Genomic DNA, 19,902 nt, shown 5'->3' with positions numbered 1-19,902 from the left:
CACAGCTAGTAATAGGTAGTGCCAGAATTCGACCCCAGAGCTTTGGGGCTCAGCACCATGTTGTTTTTTCTTCTTTCTTTCTTTTTTATTGAAGTATAGTCAACACACAATGTTGCCTTAGTTTCAGATGTACAACATAGTGACTGGATAAGCCTGTGTTTTGCTACACTTACCCCAAGTGTAGCTACCTGTCTGTCCCCATACAACCCTATTATGGTACCACTGACTGTATCCCCCCTGCTCTACCTTCCATCCCTGTGATTTCCTCATTCTATAACTGGAAGCTTGGGCCTCCCACTCCCCTTCACCTACTGGCCCAACCCCCCATGCCCTCTGGCAACCATCAGTGTGTTCTCTGTTTTTATGGGTCTGTTTCTACTTTTGTCCACTTGTTTTGTTTTTTAGATTCCACATGTATGTGAAATCACATGGTATTTGTTTTTCACCATCTGACTTATTTCACTTAGCATAATATTATCTGGGACCATCTATGTTGTTGCAAATGGCAAGATCTCATTCTTTTTTATGACTAATATTCTGCTATATATATATATATATATATATATATATATATATATATATATATATATATAGACTTTGCACCAGCAGAGACACATGACTATGATCATCCTGGCGAGAGGTGAGGGCCTTTTAGAGGGCAGTGGACCAGCTTCTAGAACTAACTGGTAGGGGTTTATGATCAGCTGGCAGTAGAAAAGAGAGAGTGACTTCTAGGTGATGACATTCACTGGAAAAGGAAGGAAGGGGAGGAAGGGCAGAGGGGCAGGCTTTGAAATTATGAAAACAAAAGTCTGAGACATAATTGAATTTGTGGAACCATTTAACCACTTATTGAAGATGCTATCTTTCCCCTATTGTACTTATACACACACACACACACACACACACACACACACACACACCACTTTTTCCTTATCTATGCATCTATCAGTGGACACTTGCTTCCATACCTTGGCTATTATAATGCTACAATAAACATAGGGCTGCATGTATCTTTTGGAACTAGTGTTTTCATTTTCTTTGGGTAAATACCCAGTAGTGGAATTACTGGATCATACAGTAGTTCTATTTTTTATTTTTTGAGAAGCCTCTGTACTGTTTTCCACAGTGGCTGTGCCAATTTACATTCCCACCAATAGTGCATGAGGGTTCCATTTTCTCCACATCTTCACCAACACTTGTTGTTTCTTGTGTTTTTGATACTAGCCATTCTGACAAATGTGAGGTGATATCTCATTATGGTTTTGATTTGTGTTTCCTGATGATTAGTGATGGTGAGCATTTTCTCATGTGTCTGTTGGCCATTTGTATGTCTTCTTTGGAAAAATGTCTATTTAGGTCCTCCGCTTATTTATTTTTTTAAATATTTATTTATTAAAGATCAAGCAGGGGAAGGGCAGAGGAAGAAGAGAAAATCTCAAGCAGACTCCAGGCTGAGCACGGAACCTGACACAGTGCTCTATCCCGGGACCCTGTGATCATGACCTGGGCCAAAATCAAGAGTTGGACACTTAACCTACTGAACCACCCAGGCCACTCTCCTCTGCTTATTTTTTTTAATAAGATCATTTTTTGTGTGTGTTATGTAAGTTCTTTGTATATTTTGGACATCAATCCCTTATTGGATTTATCTTTTTTTTTTTCTCCCATTCAATAGGTTGCTTTTCTTTTGTTGATGTTTCTTTGCTGTGCAAAAATTTTATGTTTTGGTGTAGTCCCAATAGTTTATTTTTGCTTTTGTTTCCCTTGTCCAAGACTTATCTACGAAAATGTTCGTGGGCTGATGTCAGAGATTACTACTGCCTGTGTTTTCTTCTAGGAGTTTTATGGTTTCAGGCTTTACACTTAGGTCCTTAGATCCATTTTGATTTTATTTTTTGTATCATGTATAAGAAAGTGGTCCATTTTCATTCTTTTGCATGTAGCTGTCAACTTTTTCCAGCACCATTTAACCACTTATTGAAGATGCTATTTTTCCCCCATTGTACGTTCTTGTGTCATAGATTAATTGATGATCTACTCATGGGTTTATTTCTGGGTTCTCTATTCTATTCCATTGATCTGAATGTGTTTTTTGTGCCAGTATGATACTCTTTTGAATTAATTATAGCTTTGTAGTATAACTTGAAATCTGGGATTGTGATACCTCCAGTTTTGTTGTTCTTTCTCAAGATTGCTTTGGCTATTTAGGATCTTTTTTAGTACTATACAAGTTTTAGGATTATTTTTTCTAGTTCTGGAAAAATAGTATTGGCATTTTGATAGGGATTGCATTGAATCTATATATTGTTTTGGGTAGTATGGACATTTTAACAATATTCTTTTAATCCATGAGCATGGTATGTCTTTCCATTTATTTCTGTCACCTTTAGTTCTTTTCATCAATGTTTTATGGTTTTCAGAGTACAAATCTTTCACCTCTTTGCTTAACTTTATTCCTAGGTACTTTATTCTTTTTGGTGAAATTGTAAATGGAATTGCTTTTTATTTATTTTAGAGAAAGAGCATGAGTGAGTGTGAGTGGAGGGGCAGAGGGAGAGAGAGAATCTGGAGCAGACTCTATGCTAAGCATAGATGCTGACTCGAGACTCAATCCCATGACCCTGACATGACCTGAGTGGAAATCAAGAGTCAGACAGTTAATTGACTGAGCCCCAATGGAATTGCTTTTTAAATTTCTGCCACTTCATTATTAGTATATATATAAAGGCAATAAATTCCTGTATATTAATTTTGTATCCTGCAATTTTACTGAATTCATTTATTATTTCTAATAGTTTTTGGTAGAGTCTTTAGGGTTTTCTGTGTATAGTATATCATCTACAAATAGTGACAGTTTTATTTTTTCCTTACTAATTTGGATATCTTTTATTTCTTGCCTGCTTGCTGTGGTTAGGCCTTCCAGTGCTGTATTGAGTAAAAGTAGTGAGAGTGGACATCCTTTTCTTGTTCCTAATCTTAGAGGAAAAGCTGTTTTTCACCATCATGTGTGATGTTAGCTATAGGTTTGTCATATGTGGCCTTTATTGTATTGAAGTATGTTCCCTCTAAATGCACTTGTTGAGAGTTTTTATCAATTCTGTCAGATGGTTTTTCTGCATCTATTGAGATGATCATATATTTTTTAAACTTTATTTTGTTAAAGTGGTATATAGTGTTGATTGACTTACAAAAATATTGAACCATGCTTGTATCCTCAGAATATATCCCACTTGATGATGGTGAATGATGTTTTTGAAGTATTAAGTGGTGTGCTAATATTTTGTTTAGGATTCTTACAAATATGTTCATCAGGGAAATTGGCCTATAGTTTTGTTTTTTTAGACAATGTCTTTGGTTTTGGTATCAGGGTGATCCTGGCCTTGTAGAATGTATTTGGAAGCTTTCCTTCCTCTTCTGTTTTTTTTTTTTTTTCTTCCCTTTAAGTAGGCTCCATGCTCAGTATGGGGCTTGTATTCATGACTCGGGGATCAAGACCTGAGCAGAGATCAAGAGTTGGATGCTCCACCAAGTCACCCATGTGCCTCTCCGTCCTCTTCTGTTTTTTGGAATAGAGAATAGGTATTATTTCTTTAAATGTTCCGTAGAATTCACTTGTGAATCCATCTGGTCCTGGATTTTGGTTTGTTTGGAATTTTTTGATTACAGGTTAGTTTTGTTACTAGTAATTGGTCTATTAAGATTTTCTATTTCTTCCTGATTTGGTTTTGGAAGATTGTATATTTCTAGGAATTTATCCATTTCTTCTAGCTTATCCATTTTGTTGGAATATCATTTTTTGTAGTAGTTATTCTTGTTTTGTATTGCTGTGGTGTTGGTTGTTTTCCTCTTTTCCTTTCTGATTTATTTAGGTCCTCTTTCTCTTTTTCTTGGTGAGTCTGGTTAAAGGTTATCAGTTTTGTTTATTTTTCCAAAGAACTAACTCTCGATCTTTTCAACCTTTTTAGTCTTTATTTCATTTATTTCTACTCTGATCTTACTTTCTTCCTTCTATTAACTTTGAGTTTTGTTTTTTCTAGTTCCTTTAGGCGTAAGGTTAGATTAAGATTTTTCTTGTTTTGGGACACCTACGTGACTCAGTGGTTGAGCGTCTGCCTTTGGCTCAGGTCGTGATCCTGAAGTTCTGGGATTTAGTCCCACATAGGGCTCCCAGCAGGTAGCCTGTTTCTCTCTCTGCCTGTCTCTCTGTGTCTTTAATGAATAAATAAATAAAATCTTAAAAAAAAAAGATTTTTCTTGTTTCCTGAGGTAGGCCTATATTGCTATAAATTTCCCTCTTATGTCTGCTTTCACTGTATCCCAAAGATTTTGGACTGTTTTTATTTGCATTTACCTACGTGTATTTTATTTTCTCTTTCATTTCTTTATTGACTCATTGGTTACTTAGTAGCATGTTGTTTAGCCTTTATGTTTGTGTTTTTCCAGGTTTTTTTTTTTTTATTGATTTCTAGTTTTATACTGTTGTGTTCAGAAAAGCTGCATGATATGATTTCAATCTTCTTAAATTTACTGGGGCTTATTTTATGGCCTAACATGTGATCTGTCCTGGAGAATGTTCCATATACACTTGAAAAAAATGTGTATTGTTATTTTTGGATAGAATGTTCTGTATATATCTGTTAAGTCGATCTGGTCTAATGTGTTGTTAAAAGACACTCTTCCCTTATTTTCTACCTGGATGATCTATCCATTGATGTCAAAGAGGTGTTAAAGTCCCCTACTATTATTGCATTACTGTCCATTTCTTCCTTTAATGTTTGTTAATATTTATTTGCTTTATGTATTTTGCTTTATGCATTTTTTTATTTCACCTATTTATTCATGAGAAACACAGAAAGAGAGAGAGAGAGAGAGAGAGAGAGAGAGAGAGACACAGGCAGAGGGAGAAGCAGGCTCCAGCAAGGAGCCTGACGTGGGACTCGATCCGGGGTCCCCAGGATCACGCCCTGGGCTGAAGATGGCGCTAAACTGCTGAGCCACCCGGACTGCTCTGCTTTATGTATTTAGGTGCTCCGGTGTTGGATGCATAGATGTTCACAATTGTTACATATCCTGTTTTTGGATTGATCCCTTTTTTTTTTTTAAAAGATTTTATTTATTCATGAGAGATACACAGAGAGAGAGGCAGAGACACAGAGGGAGAAGCAGGCTCCATTCAGGGAGCCTGACATGGAACTTGATCCTGGGCCTCCAGGATCATGCCCTGGGCTGAAGGTGGTGCTAAATCGCTGAGCCACCAGGGCTGCCCATGATCCCTTTATTATATAATGCACCTCTTTGTCTCATTAAAGTCTTTGTTTTAAAGTCTATTTTGTCTGATACAAGTGTTGCTACCTGGCCTTTTTTTTTTTTTTCACTTCCATTTGTGTGGGATGTCTTTTTCCATCCCTTTGCTTTCAGCCTATGTGTGTCTTTAGATATGATATCTTTTGTAGGCAGCATATAGATGGGTCTTGTTTTTTGGGGTCTTGTTTTTTCATCCATTCTGTCATTCTATGTCTTGATTGGAGCATATAGACCATTTACATTTAATTATTGAGGGACACCTGATTGGCTCAGTGGTTGAGTGTGCCTTTGGCTCAGGTCGTGATTGAGTCCTGCATCAGGCTCCCTGCTCCTCCCTCTGTCTATGTCTCTGCCTCTCTCTCTGTGTCTCTCATGAATAAATAGAGAAAATCTTTAAAAAAAATAATTATTGATAGGTATGTATTTGTTGCCATTTTGTTTTCTGGATGTTTTTTGTAGTTCTTTGTTGCTTTTCTTGCTCTGTGGTGATTACTGACTTTCTAATTGTTATGCTTGGCTGTCTTTGGCTTTATTTTTTGTGTATCTATTACAGGTTTTTGGTGTGTGGTTATCATGAGGCTCATATATACTTCACATATAGTTCACATATAGTGCTACTTCATCCTAAATATATGGCAGTCTATATTAAGTTGATGACTTAAGTTTGAATACACTCTCAAAGAACTGTATTTTCACTCCCTCCTCCACATTTTATATGTATATTTTACATTTTTAAATTTTGTGATTACCCTTAACCAATATTTTTAGTTTGTTGATTTTAAGTTTTGTCTTTTAACCTTCACACTAGCTTTATAAGTGATTGCTTTACTACCTTTACTGTGTATTTCCTCATGAAATTTTTTCCTTTCATAATTTTCTTCTAATTATGGCCTTTTCTTTTCCACCTAAAGAGGCTCCTTTAACATTTCTCATAAGGCTGATTTAGTGATGATGAACTCCTTCAATTTTTTTCTCTTTTCTTCTTATTTTTTGGTCTGGAAAGCTCCCTCTCCAATTTCTCTCCAATTCTGAATGCTAATCTTGCTGTGTTGAGTTTTCTTGGTTGTATGTTTTTTTTTCTTTTAGCAGTTTGAATATATCGTGCCACTCCTTTCTGGCCTGCAAAGTTTCTTTCTGCTGGAAAATCAGCAGATTGTCTTATAGGGTTTCCTTTGTGTGTAACTTGTTATTTATTTCTTGCTGCTTTTAAATTTCTCTCTTTAATCTTTGGTATTTTAATTATTATGTGTTGTGGCATGAACTCTTTGTGCTTCCAGAATCCAGAGGTTTGTTTCCTTCCCCTGTTTAGGGAAGTTTTTAGCTCTTATTCCTTCAAATAAATTTTTCTGCTCTCTTCTCTCCGCTCCTCCATCTGGAACCCCCATAATGCCAATGTTTGTTTGCTGAACATGTTCAAGAGATTCCCTAACCTATCCTCATTTAAAAAATTTCTTTATTTTTGCTGTTCAGCTTGTGTGCTTTTCGTTACCCTACCTTCCAGATTGCTGATCTGTTCTGCATCCTCTAATCTACTGCTGATTCCCTCTACTGTATTTTTCATTTCAGTTATTGTATTCTTTAACCCAGTTTTTTTCATCTTTTCTTTCTCCTTGTTGAAGTTCTCACTAAATTCATCTATTCTTCTTTCCAATCATGTGAACATTTTAATGACCATGACTTCAAACTCTTTATCAGGTAAAATGATTATCTTCATTTCCTTTTCTTTTTCTGAGGTTTGTTTTGAGCCTATTCCTCTGTATCCTCATTTTGCTTGACTTCGTGTTTGTTTATATGAATTAGGGGGAGCGCTACTTCTCCTAAATTTGAAGGAATGGTTTTATGTATGGTCATTCCCTGCATAGACTTTGTGTGTATGCCTGGTGACTGGCTGGCTAGAGCTGTGTTTGGCATGGACTAGGGTGGGGGTGGGGTGTCTCAGGACACCCTGTGTTTAAGCTGCCCTGGTGGAATGGCCTGAGCTGAAGTGGGCATGAGCTGGGGTGTCCCATGCAGGAGGCACTCTGATGGGGGCAGCTGGAGTCAAGGTGGGCACAGACCAGGAGTTTCTGAGGTGCTCCACGTAGAGGGTGTCCCGGAGAGCAGCTAGAGCTGCAGTGGGGTATAGGCTGAAGGTTTCCAGAGTGCTTAGCATTGGGAGGGTGCCCTAGCCAAGACAGGTACAGCCCAGGGGCTTCTCAAGGGTACCATACAGGGTGTAACCTGATGGGCCAGGAGGTCCAGGGTATTCTGCTCTAGGGCTGCACCATATGTTCCTAACATCTATGCTACACTGCCACTTTGTGACATTTGGAAACCCAGGCCAGAAGCTCAGGGTAGATCTGAGCTGTAGCTATAGATAATATCATTAATCTGAGGCCAGGGGAGTGCTAAGGACCTATAGAGAGCCATCTAGGGAGTGTTCATGGTGTCAAATTTGTCCTTTTGATTAATTATCAGGTGTAAACATATCACTGATGTGCCCCCGAAATTGAGGCATTGTAGAGGGGACACAATAGGTTGTACTTAAGCATCACTTCCCAAGGTGCTCAAGCCCCTACCCTCCCCAGAGTGCTTTGCCCAGAAAAAGGACAGCAGCTTCAGGCTGAGCCCCCCTGAAGGCACATGGCAGAGGGGGCAGGTCCCACTGCTAATGAGCCCTCCAAGAGGTCAACCTAAGGCAAGGAGGGGTAGCAGGCATGCATGTCAGACTTGCAGGTGGTCTGAAAAAGAGGAATCCACACTGTTTTTCAAGAGAGTGCCCTGGCAGGACTTATCTAAAGCTCTCTCCTAAGGGCTTAGTGTTTTAAAATTCAGGTAAGCCCAAGTCATAGAAAGCTGATGCCCTAAAGGATAGCACAGGATATCTGTGTTCTCATTGGTGAGATGAGAAAGGTGAAGCCCTGAGAAGTGACTCAGCCAAATTGCCCAGTTACGGGTTGTGACACAGCCACCACTTGTCTGTCCTAGGATGACGAAACAGATCTGATGGGTGTACTGGCCACCTCTATCTATCGGGAATGTGTAGCCACAACCTTTGTTTACTTCAGAAAGGGCTCCCTCAAGATGGTGGTCAGTTTCCTTCCCTCTTGCAGGGCAGAGCCTGTTGGGGGTGTTACCAAAGCTTTTCTTTATAGGTCTTTCACTCCCTGGGATAACTGTAGTCCTGTTCTGCCAATTAGATGTATCAAAGTCAGAGAGCTCTGGAGGGGAGCAGAGGGCAGAATGGGGGCAAAGCTTTCAGTCTGAAACCTGAAACCCTTTCTGTAAATGCCAGCCCTCTCTGCTGCTGCCACTCCTGCGCCAGGAGCCCTGCGGCTAGTACAGGTGAGAGCTGGTGCAGTGATGCAGAAGGCTAACATCCAATGGCGGCTTTGCAGCTGTTGCTTAGCAAAGAAGTAAGTAGAGCATATGGTCAGTCCAACCTTCTGAGGCTGGACATTCCCAGGAGAAGGAAGAGCAGCTCCCTTTGTTCCACACCTTGCTACTCAGAAGCATGATTCCTGGATTCCAACATCAGTGTGTCCTGAGAGCTAGCTAGAAATGCAGAAATCTCAGGACCACCTAGACTTACTGAGTTGGCATCTGGCAGACTGAGCATATGATATCTAGTAACCTTACCCACCTAAAATGTAGCCAGAAAGCACTGAGGTCCCTCTTCCTTCCCTCCAGAACCTTCCAAGAGACAAGTTAGAACCAGAAAGATAAGTGATAAAGCTCTTAGCTTTACAGAGGCAAATACTCAAGACTTCTCCTGGAGACAGAGGTAAGTACTCAAAAGCAAAGTAGTTTGGGACTTTTGCTTTGGGGCAGTGACACCCCACTGGCTCCCCAAGGCATTGCTGCTATACAAAGCTATCTGATATCACATATTACAGAGATGCTCTGAGGGATTTAACAAGTTAACTTATATTCGTTATTCCTAGATTATTAAAGAACAGACAGTTGGGTGCTACATCTTAGTCCTAGAAAGCTAATTTATGTACAGCCATCCTTCCCCCCAATAATACCTGATACACGAAGTGGTTTTCCATCTCCATAACTCTGTTTGCTGATGAACAGACCTGCCTTCCTCCCAAACCCAGTCTTGAAAGTGTTTTCAGTGGTTGATAAAACACACAGGAGTCGAGGAAATTTTTTTAGACTTTTTTTTTTTTTGGTTTGTTTTTAAAGAAACTGCATACATCATCAGAGACAAACAATAATTTAAATACCATGCAGTTTCTGTATGTACAAAACCTAGGCCATAGAGATCCAGTTTAATTTGTATTCTATTTACATTGTCTTCCTCATACAGCCATCATCTGTTAAATTAGAACACAGGAGAGCGCTCCTATACACAGACAAACTATGTACAGACACCCGGGAAGCAACTGGAAAAAGCAACTGGTTTGGGGATTAACAGACAGATGGGAAGAAAAAGTCATCTAAGGTGACCTTCACCCACTGGCTGTGCACGGGGAGAGCCTGAAATCCCATTCACCGAAGCACACACCACGATATTCATTCGGCAAATATAAATACACGTTCATAAGCGGGAGAAAAAATAAACTCAGGTTTTTATCACATCTACCATCACATTGTTTGGTTTCTCTAATTTGACATAAAGGCTAAAGTTTTAAATGTTTTACAGGGCTTTGAGGGCCTTTGGAGAGGAATAGATAGCAATTTTGAAAGAGCAAGTAGGCCAATGGCAGTCCTTTCTGTCACAGATGGTGGTGGGGAAGTTGGGGCAATGTCTGATTTTGGGAGGGAAACCTTTTGATTTGCGAAATTTCACATTGTTCCTCTCACGCTAATCCAAATGACAAAAGGCTCAACTGGGAATGTATACGTACAAGACCTTTGAGAACTGCAGCTTTTTCAGAAAATGGATGCATTTTAAAACCACCTAGCCCATCTCACTTTTTTTTTTTTTATTTGTAACTTCTTCCAGTTGTCCTAACAATATGGCAATAAAGAAATGTGGATAGATTTCTCTAAAGACCTCAAGAGTTCACGGAAGGAAAGAGACAGAGGCCCCATCCTGTGGTCCACTGAGATTGCTGAGCCCCCTAAAGTGGGCTTGAAATAGCCCACTTGGATGGTAAGTGAGATTTCTGGGGTGTGGAAGGTTCACCCCTAATTCCTGCAACTGACTTTTCAAAAAGGGTGCTCTGCAGGAATGGAAGTGGAAATTGTGTTCCATATCTTCCATGCTCAAAGTGGACTGCACTTTGGGCAGGATACCTGGGCTGCTGGCTGGCTGCAGGGAAACTGAATTGGGCGTCATGTTCCCAGGGCTTCAGAGGCCCCAGAACCGAAGCCAGCAGAGAAGCCATTGGCCTTCAGAGGAGGAGTCCAGGCAATGGAATGAGTTCCCATAGGACTCGCTCCTGGGCCCAGGGAAGGCCCGACCACCGTGCCAGGGCCCTGTGAGCCACACGAAGACAGCTGGGAGTCACAGGAAAGCTCCGACTCAAATCCTGGCAAGGCAGGCACCTCTGCCTGGAACACGTGCCTGCCGTAAAGAAGTCAAACGAAAGAGCCCTACATCTTTCGTCATACCATTTGCACATTCAAACGTCAGTAAGCCTTTCGGGAAGACTGTGTTTACACAGCCACACTGAAATCCCGACCACGTTTTCCCTGAACAATATACCTTCCCACGACAGTTAACTATTCAGATTCAACATTCAAAGAAAAAAAAAAGGATCTAGTGATGGCGGCCCTCCTTGGGCTGGGCAGTGGCGTGCTCACTCCAGATGGCAGGAGAAAAGCGCACGACAGCTTTGCAATGGCTAGTGGGCACTGCCTAAAGAACTGCCCTGAGCTCCCCCCAAAATATGCCCAGGTCCTGGATTAATGCTGGCCAGAGGAGCTGTTAACGCCTGCCGAAAATTAAATGGCCTCACTGATGGGTGTGCCTCCCCAGAGTAACGCTTTCCACACGTTTTGGGGTGGGAGCCGCTTAACTCCTTTTTGTGATGGCCAATCTGGCATCTCTCTGACTCTTGGGCACGTGTGGAGGGGAGTGAGCCATTACCCAGAGAAGTGGTGGTAACGGTGAGACCATAACAGAAAGCCAGGCAGAGCTGTGTGCCTGAGGGCCCTATGAGGTCTGTTAGGAAGGAAAACAGAAGAAGCTGCAATGGGCCTCAAGAGAGTTGTTAGGGCTTGGGGGCTGTCCTTCCTCTCACCGCACATCCTTATCCCTGTTGTCCCTCTGTCAGAAGAGCACTGCCTTCCTGTGGTCCCAAGTGAATGGGACAGTGGGAGAGACATCTCCAATCAGTCTTACCAGCACCATGAGGGAGAGGAAGGATTCTCTCCGGATAGGAGCAGGAAGGTACAGCATGAGCAGGCGTGGCTGGTGTTTGCACGATTCTGGCATATGCCAAACCCTGAAGCTCCTCCACGGATACTCTTCAGTGCAAAGAAAGGAGACTAGAAGGCCATCAAGTGGTTCTGGAGTACCAGTCCCTCAGTGACTGGACAGCCAGCCTTTCAGGACTGGTTTCTGGCTTGCATGCATTGGTCCTATACTCAGAGGCTGTTTGTTAACTTCCATTCCACACAGTCACTCACCCCGGGGTGCGCGGAGAAAATGAAGAACGTCAGCCAAGCAGTTTCTTACCCCAGCCTTTCTGTCCTCAACAGGGTCCTTACACTCGGATGCACGAATACCACAGAAGTACCACAGCCGTGGCTGTGCGCGTAAGATCACCCGTGACATTTGGCTTTTTGGACACAGACGGGTCAATTAATTTGAACTGAGCAGATGACAGCTTTCCCTTCTAAACCAGAGCTCCCTGGAAGGCAGCTCAGCTCAGTCTGCGGGGACACGACAGGTACTCATGCCAGGAGCACACGTTCTTGGGACCAAAGGTCAACCACAGATGCCCCCAGAAAAGCACCTTCCCTTTCATTCACCGTATGGATGATGGCTAGAGGGAGAGGAAGGACAGGGGCAACTGAGGACAGTGCTCCCTTTCAGCATCCTCCTCCTAAGAGGCCCCCGAGCCCAATGCCGCGCCTGGAGCCAGTGTGTCTGGCCGAGTCTAGAAGGCCTACAAGACCACTTGCTTTGCACAGTCATATCCAGGCCAAACGCACTTTTTCGGCTTTCTTTGGACCCCGGTGACACACACTTTAGGAGAAGAGCTTGGCTGGGGCCTAAATGAGCCTAAATGAGGTTGGCCTGCCGGGCCTGGCTGGAGAGGACCGGGCCCGCTCCGAGCGCTGGGAAGCCTTCAGTCTGGTCTGCCGGTGCCCTCCGTATCAGCGGTGGTGCCAGCAGCTCTGATCATGGAGCGGTGACCATCGCGTTTTCGCAAAGAGAATCCTGATCATGTTTCCTTTTATTTTTCTTCTTCTTCTTTTTAAAAAAGGCAGTTCAGAAGATTTACATCATAATGGGGAAGTGAATAAATACCAGCACTTATGGTTCTTATAAATTTATGTTTTGAAGACAGCATAGCACTCAAGAGGAATTGGACTGTTAAGGTCGGTGAAACCTAGAAAAACAAATAATTAAATCAAGACCAAGGGGCTGCCAAAGGTGCCAGACTCCCCCCATCCAAGCTTCCCATCATCAGATTCCCCACTGCTGACAAGTGCCAAGGTGAATCTGGTTTAACCTCCACGAAAAGGCACATCTCTACAGAACTTCTCAGGTCCTTGAGCCCCATGGGATTCACCTTTGATTTTGGGATGGTCTAATGTGGAGCTCCTGGGGGTCAAACCGGATGGCCCTGCTGGCCCTCAGCCCATGCTCTCAGCTTGGACTCAGCAGCCAGGTATAGCACCTGACCTGTGTCTCCGAGTCCACGCACTATAGAATTGGTACGTCCTGTTTCTCTAAGACGTTCACCAGTGAGTACAGGTCCTAAGAATTAAGTCGATGTCTCTGTTGCTAACTAGCCATGTGACTTTATATCAGCCCCTTAAATCTCTCTATGCTTCAGTCTGGAATCATAGGAGGGAACCTCCACCTTGGAAGTCCCGTGTGGATTTGGTATTTCTGCCCAGGTTTGGCTTGGGCCGAGCTTGTAAACTGTCACTGGTCTTGACTTCTCAGCTTGTCTCCATAGAAACCCACTCTGGCATCATTGGTGGCTCAGTACTTATCAGATCTTTAATCAGATCTTTAGTTTGGATAATTTAAAAACTAGGCTTCCAGAAGGTCCCATTTAGCCTGGGCTGTAATGCTCCTTCCCTGAGCTTCGGTAACCGTAGGGGAACTTCACACTGACCTCTTACCTTCTTTTGCGCCACACCTGCCACCCAACCTGTGATCCAGAAGCAGATGGGATAGTTTCGTCTGGAAGCAAATATTACAGTTTTGGGGAGGGGGAAGGGAAAATAACTGCTTGGTACACTAACCTTGTTAAATGTCTACTCAATTCATGAACTTCCATTTCAGTGCTTTTAAATTCATTGAGCTCCTTTCGAATGGCAGCCTGGAATAGAGAGAATCCCGTGAACATGCAGAAGAGGCAGATGGAAAGGAGTTCACCTCTATTTTCTGTGTTCTTCGACAAAGCCGTTCGACAAAGTACGTAACATGAATTCTCTCATGGGGAGGGGAAAAAAAATCACCCAGAACCTACTAAGGATCCCCCTCCCACTAAATGTAAATTGTAAATGGTGGTACATGGCATGTTGCCCCAAGTGTTGTCTTCCTGTCTCTATGGAGCACTGCTGTCTAGGCAGCCACAGCCCACACAGATCTGCCGCACACTCCTTGGGGCTTTAAATGTCAACCTCTCATCTTCCCTGGGGAAATGATCTGAGCTCACCATGGGCAGGGTGATGCCTCACGATGGATCCTTCTAGAAGGGGTGGGTGATTGCGCCATCCTGTGATGTATAAGCCCCCACTCGTTGACAGCTCCATTGACTCTAAGGTGGCTGTGCCATGTGTGGATGGCCGCCTCCTCCCAGCACTGTCCACAGATGTGCGGTGGCCAAGAGGAGAGTCAGGCAATCATACCGCAAGGACTGGTGAGGATGGACGGGATAGGAGGTTTGGCATTGGAGGAAACCTCACTTCTTCCTTGGGGGCTGAAATTCCTCAGGTAGGATCAGTGTGGCTCCCCCTCAAGAGAGGCGGCACACACGGCCTCTGTGCCTGTTTATCAGCCTGAGCCACCGCTTCCTGTTCCTCTGCCACAACGGCCTGTGAGGAACTAGAGAGTTCCCTGCTGCTCACAGTTTCAGCACGTGTGTGTGTGGAGACATGCTGTGCTTTCCCTCCACTTTTGCTGATCCCTCATCCTTGGTAAGCCAGCACCCTGTCATCAGAGCAGGAACAAAAGGCAACAAGGGCCAGGGCCCCTTCCTGCGTTCCTGTGTATGTGACACAACCGTGTGTATGTGTGGTGGATGGTGCTGCCGTTCCCCGGGTCAACCCCACGGATGCCTGCACAGGGAAGAGGGGAGTGCTGTGTTTAAGAGGGGGCAGCGGTTTCCGTTCGTTAGGACCTGTGGGGTGGACCCAGCATGTGGGAAGCACCTCTGGAAAGTCTGTCTGCCTCTGGCCCCATCGTTCCTTCTCGAGTGCAACAGCTTCCCTGCGTTCACACTGCCTGCACTTGGTCAGGCCGGAGACTGAGCTGTAGATGACCTCGCCCTGTGGTTCATATAAGAACAACACTGGCCCTGGGAATTCATGGGCAGGACTCTTTAAGAGAAGGCCCCCAGTGTACCCCAGACTCCTCCCACTGTTAACTTGCACATGGGACATAGTCATTAATTTAGACTTTTTTGTTAGTCCCTCATGGTGACCGGACTAGAGTCACAAAGGATTACAAAGCAGAGGTTCATTTTGATACATGGTCCAGTGGACAAGTAAGAATGAGGTCTCTCTCTCTAAGTAGAGGGAGGGCTTGAACCCATGACCCCGAGATCAAGACCTGAGCTGAGATCAAGAGTCAGACACCTAACCAACTGAGGCACCCCAGTGCCCCAAGAATGATGAATCTTTTGCCTCCCTGCATTTCCTATAAAACAAACTCAACTTCAGATTATTTGTTTTTCAAATGGATGAGTGTTTAGTGTAGCGAGGCAGGTTTCGCGGTCTCTGTGATCTGTGTCCCGTTTCTACCATCAGGTTATAATAATTTACAGAGTGAGTTTGTCTCTTTGTGGTTTTTTGAACCCTGCTCCGAGGACAGTGTCCTGCTCACCAAAGGTCCACAATAGGTGTGGAGCCTGGCGCCCGTGAGCAGTTGCGTGCCCATACAGGGGCTATTCTGTTCCTCTGGGCACAGCCTCCACACTGCCTGTCCTCCCGCTGTCATGTAGCATATCTGTGACTGTCTCGCGCCTTCTCTGCAGCCGTGAAGAGTTAATTCAGTGACCTCCCTGCAGAGTATCTGGAGCCCAGGGGTGAGGTTTGGGGACACAGCGCCCTTGGCTCGGCAGGCAGGCCCCGCAGCCCTGCGGCACCCCCATTACTGACACCGTGACCTCAGCTTCGCAGCTGTCTGTGACATAGGGGCCAACTGAGGCATGAGGACTACCCCCCCCCCCACCCCACCCCGGGCCCTCTGCTTACTTTGTCAGGCAGCGGTGAGGCGGGTCCACGGCTTATCGGCCCTGCGGTCATAGTCCTGAGCATCAGCCACCTCCACATAGTCGCTGAAACGGATGAGGATCTTTCTTTCTCTAAGTTCTTCCACTGTGGGTCTTTGGCTGAGCTGCAGGGGAGGAGAGAGACGGACCCCGTCAGCCGGAGGAGTTGAGGCTGCCGGGTCAGTCTGTGAATTTACGGGCGGACGAGGTGAGAGGCACCAACATGCGACACACAGAGTGAGGGGGCAGGGCCCTGGGGGCGGGGGATACCTAGGGCTTCTGACTCCTGGACCTGGGCTTTTGCCAGGACTCCGGACAGAGCTTCATTGCCCCTGGAGCTATCTACAGGTTTCTCCGGATAGACAGCCTGCGGCTCTTCATGACACTGCAGTGTCCCCTTGCACGCAGCTCCTCTGTCTGCGTGGGTGTGGATTTTCCCACACCTGTGCTACTTCTCCCCGTGGGTGACAGGCACCTTCCATTGTGCTTCTGTCTCATTTTGGTTTTGTAAGTCCACATCCATGTGTCAAATTGAGTGTGCTCTGCAGGATGGGTGTGTAAATCATTTTAAGTGTGTGTGTGTGTGTGTGTGTGTGTGTCTTAGATGCAAAAAAGGTGTATATGCAAACAATATGCAAAGTCAGGGTATGCAGGGATGGTTAGGAGGTCAGAGGAGACCCTGCCGGTCAGGGAGTTCCAAAGAAAAGCCAGTCCACAAATGTAGAGCTGGGCTTGGTTTCTGCCAGGGAAGCGGGAGGACAGGCCTACGGGATGGGTCTGTGGGAAGGGGTGTGAGGAGGAGGAGGAGGAGAATTCACAGGGACGGAGCCCCCTCTGGGTCCTAGTCACCAACACCCTGCCTTTTACTTAAATGGCACAAGAGTGATGTTTCTGTTATCATTTCCTGTCACTCGGTTTTTCTCCTGGAGCAACACTGTCGCTCTTTCTTTAGGAGACCGTCTATTCATGTTATTTAAAAGCAACTTTTCCTCTAAGCCCTAGACTGTATTTACTTCTATTAATAGAAAACGCAGTCAGATACAATCTTCACCGCAAAGGTGCATGAAACAAACACCCACAAGTGAATCCAAACCACCCTGGCTTTTTGACCCTGTCTCCTGCAGCTGCCCTGTACCCCCAGCTGGTGCCAGAGCGCTCCAGCTTGCTGCCGGCTGGCCGACAGTGGTTAGATGGTTAGATCTAACCCCAAGCAGGGTTCGATGACTGCCAGGCTGGTATTGGACAGAATGGAGCTGGGCATGGTGAGGTTCCAGATAGGGCCAGAGCAGCGTGCCGCTCCCTCCTGGCCGGTGGTGGGGAGATCTGGGGACCAGAGGCCTCAGGGGCTGTGGCACCAGCCTACTCGCCTGGACAACGTGTGGCTCCCTGAGTTTAAGTGATTCCAGTCTGTGCTGAGACGGCCCTAGCTTTCCTAGGACAGGACCTTCTGGCAGCAGTGCTGGCCTGTCCCAGGAAACCATAGGTGTCCCAGGCTTTATGGGTCCGTCCTGAATCGAAAATGCATTCTCTAAAATGTGAGTTCAGGGAGCTTTTGTACTATCATTAAAATACATACAGACATATGCTGTTTCCATACCCCTCCCACCCGAAATCCTTTGGTATTTCTTAGGACTAGCAAGATTTACCATGGGGTGTTGGACAAATGGTGTTAATTTCTAAATACACCATGACCAGAGAAAGGTTAAACATGGAATTTCTAGTTTTTATTTCTGGAAATCATGATCTGGATATTTTACGAATAGACTTAACAGCAGAAATCTGGAGTGAACAGGAAACTAAATGTTAGATCTAAAGGTCAGTGACTATTTTTCATGCCTGAATTCCATGGAGACGTTAGGCACCATCTCTGCAAATCAACAAGGCATTGCACCCAAGTGTGCTGAGGGAGGGAGGGAGTGAAGGCACCAACTTCTTCCACTGGGCGAGTCTCGGGGGCTGTGGAGCCAACCAACCAACCAACCAACCAACCAACCACTCCGGACTCTCCCCTGGGAGCTTGGGCTTGTGCTCCTGGCTCCTCGGGGTACATAAACCTGGGCTCCCTCCTTAGAGGGTGAAGACATAATTTTTGTGGCCAAAGTAAGGTTTCTGGGGATGGTGGGCCAGCAGCAGGGGTAGGGAGCAGGGGTCGGTAGCATTGCATTTTAACCTACAGCAGAAATATCATTTGCAACCAAATACTGAAGAGTAAGCTACTTAAGACCCGATTCCCACTATCAATACAACTTGACCCAAGTGCATGTCCCCTCCTCGCCTCCATCTTTCTGTCTCTCTTTCATTCTTCCCATCCATCCATTTAGCTAGCTAGCATTTTTTTTTTTTTTTGAAAAGCGGAGGCCAGCATTTCCTACCTAAAAGACGGAGCATATAATTTTTAAGTTAGTCTCAGCTTGGCTGAAGAATAAGACTGGTCTGTTGCTATCTGCATCAGCTCCTGGGTTCCACTGTTCTCACTAGTACATTAAAATTAGATGGAAAACCTCTGACTGCAGATAACTGAAATGCAGCCACAACCACTGGCATCTGGTCTTGCTGTACTCAAGGCTCCAGAGGGAAAGGACCCGCCCAGGGCCAGGAGGCCATATGAAGTCCCGACCTACCGGCAGGCTCACATCTCTGTCGGCAAAACCAGATGGAAAAGCTCCTTCCAGCCTCTCCCTTAAAAGCACTCTCCCTTTCCTTAAAGTCATTATTTTTCATCCTCCATGCCAGCCCCAGGGAGGGCAGATGCAAAAATTATCAGGCAGTTTTCTTGGGGGGAAGGAAGGAGAGCTAATGGGGAGGAAGAGGAGCCAGTCCAGGGGGATGCCACCATCATCTGGCCTTTCACGCACTTGTTTGTCCTACTCCTTATAACTGGGGGGGCACTGGGTTTGTCACCAGATGTATGGGATGTTCCAAGTGAGAGTAAGTGCCAAGAAACACAAATCATCACCCTAATAGTTGTAGGGCATGTTTTAGGATCTCTGAATTTCTTCCTTCATATAATATTTCTAGGGAGAAAAACCCATTAATAAACCTTTAAAAATTAATTTTAATGGGTCTCTTAACTGTCTCTAAGATTTGAGTATCTTTCTCTCAAGACGGTCACTGTAGGAGGCTGATTAAAAACACAGAATGTAGTATTGTTTTTTGTGTGCTATCAATTAATTAAATGTGTCAACGCCATCCAAGAATAGCTTCAAATAAGAGTCTGTTATTAGGCCACTCATACAGAATTGGATCCATTTGGGTCTACTTTGCGTGGCCAACCCGTCTATTTTAGGGGTTAAACATACATAAAAATTCTGGCTTTATAAGATTTTATCTGCTTTTCCAACACCTTCAGTAAATTGTTCAGTACTTTCGGCATTTTCCTAATTCAGTAATTTGCGCTGGACTTGGCCTAATGAAGTCAATGAGTTCTCAGTGAATAGGTAAGGAATAGTATGGGGGGCGGGGGGCAAGGGAGATTTCCTCTCCCGGGGTCACAGCACATAAGTGCATTATATTTGCATTGCTGATTCTGAGAATGCATTTCCAGTGTTCAGTGAGGTGAACTTTTAGCGAATTTGGTGAATTTTTAAAAAACAAAATATTCGCGGTTAACTGACATATGATGCACCTGACATTAAGTTGCTTTGGGTGGGGGAGGGGGGCGTGTCACAAAAAAAATCAAGCAGCACGATGTGACCCGCCGAAAGGACTGAGGGGCATGAGACGGAGCTGCCCACTGTCCCCGGGAGAGGCCGTGTGGGGTCCAGAGAGCCGCTCGCTCTCGGGGCCAAGGAGCAGGACGGTGGGAGCGCCTGACCGGTCCCGTGGGCCCCGCGCTCTCCCCCCCCAGCCCCAGGGCAAAGCCGCTCACCTTGCGGGTTAGCCTCCTCTTGATCTCTCTTTTCTCCTCTTGTTCTTCCTGTTCATTCCGAGCTGCAAGAAACATCGAAGAATGCCCCTGATTTTGGGAAACCGAGTCGCACGCAGGCGAATCCTGCGACCATCCGCTCGGGGTGCTCTCCCAACCGCCCCTTGTCTCCACGGA

General features: G+C 44.9%; 1 protein-coding gene across 9 annotated transcripts in view; it reads right to left on the bottom strand.

Annotated features, from left to right (window-relative positions):
- Positions 1-9,468: 9,468 nt before the first annotated feature.
- Positions 9,469-19,902, bottom strand: part of PHACTR1 (phosphatase and actin regulator 1) — a 555,031-nt gene continuing 544,597 nt past the window's right edge. For all 9 annotated transcript variants that reach the window (XM_038584180.1, XM_038584181.1, XM_038584182.1 and 6 more), the window contains 4 exons: positions 19,729-19,790; positions 15,844-15,985; positions 13,669-13,745; positions 9,469-12,800 (listed from right to left, as the gene is read on the bottom strand). In XM_038584180.1, coding sequence (XP_038440108.1) covers positions 15,848-15,985; positions 19,729-19,790 — 200 coding nt within the window. In that variant the 3' untranslated portion in view covers positions 9,469-12,800; positions 13,669-13,745; positions 15,844-15,847. The remainder of the gene's footprint in view (positions 12,801-13,668; positions 13,746-15,843; positions 15,986-19,728; positions 19,791-19,902) is intronic.

Source organism: Canis lupus, chromosome 35 (genome assembly GCF_011100685.1).
Source record: "Canis lupus familiaris isolate Mischka breed German Shepherd chromosome 35, alternate assembly UU_Cfam_GSD_1.0, whole genome shotgun sequence".
NCBI classification, from domain to species: Eukaryota; Metazoa; Chordata; class Mammalia; order Carnivora; family Canidae; genus Canis; species Canis lupus.
Note: the sequence above shows the minus strand (reverse complement) of the source record. Positions and strands in the feature narration are given on the sequence as shown.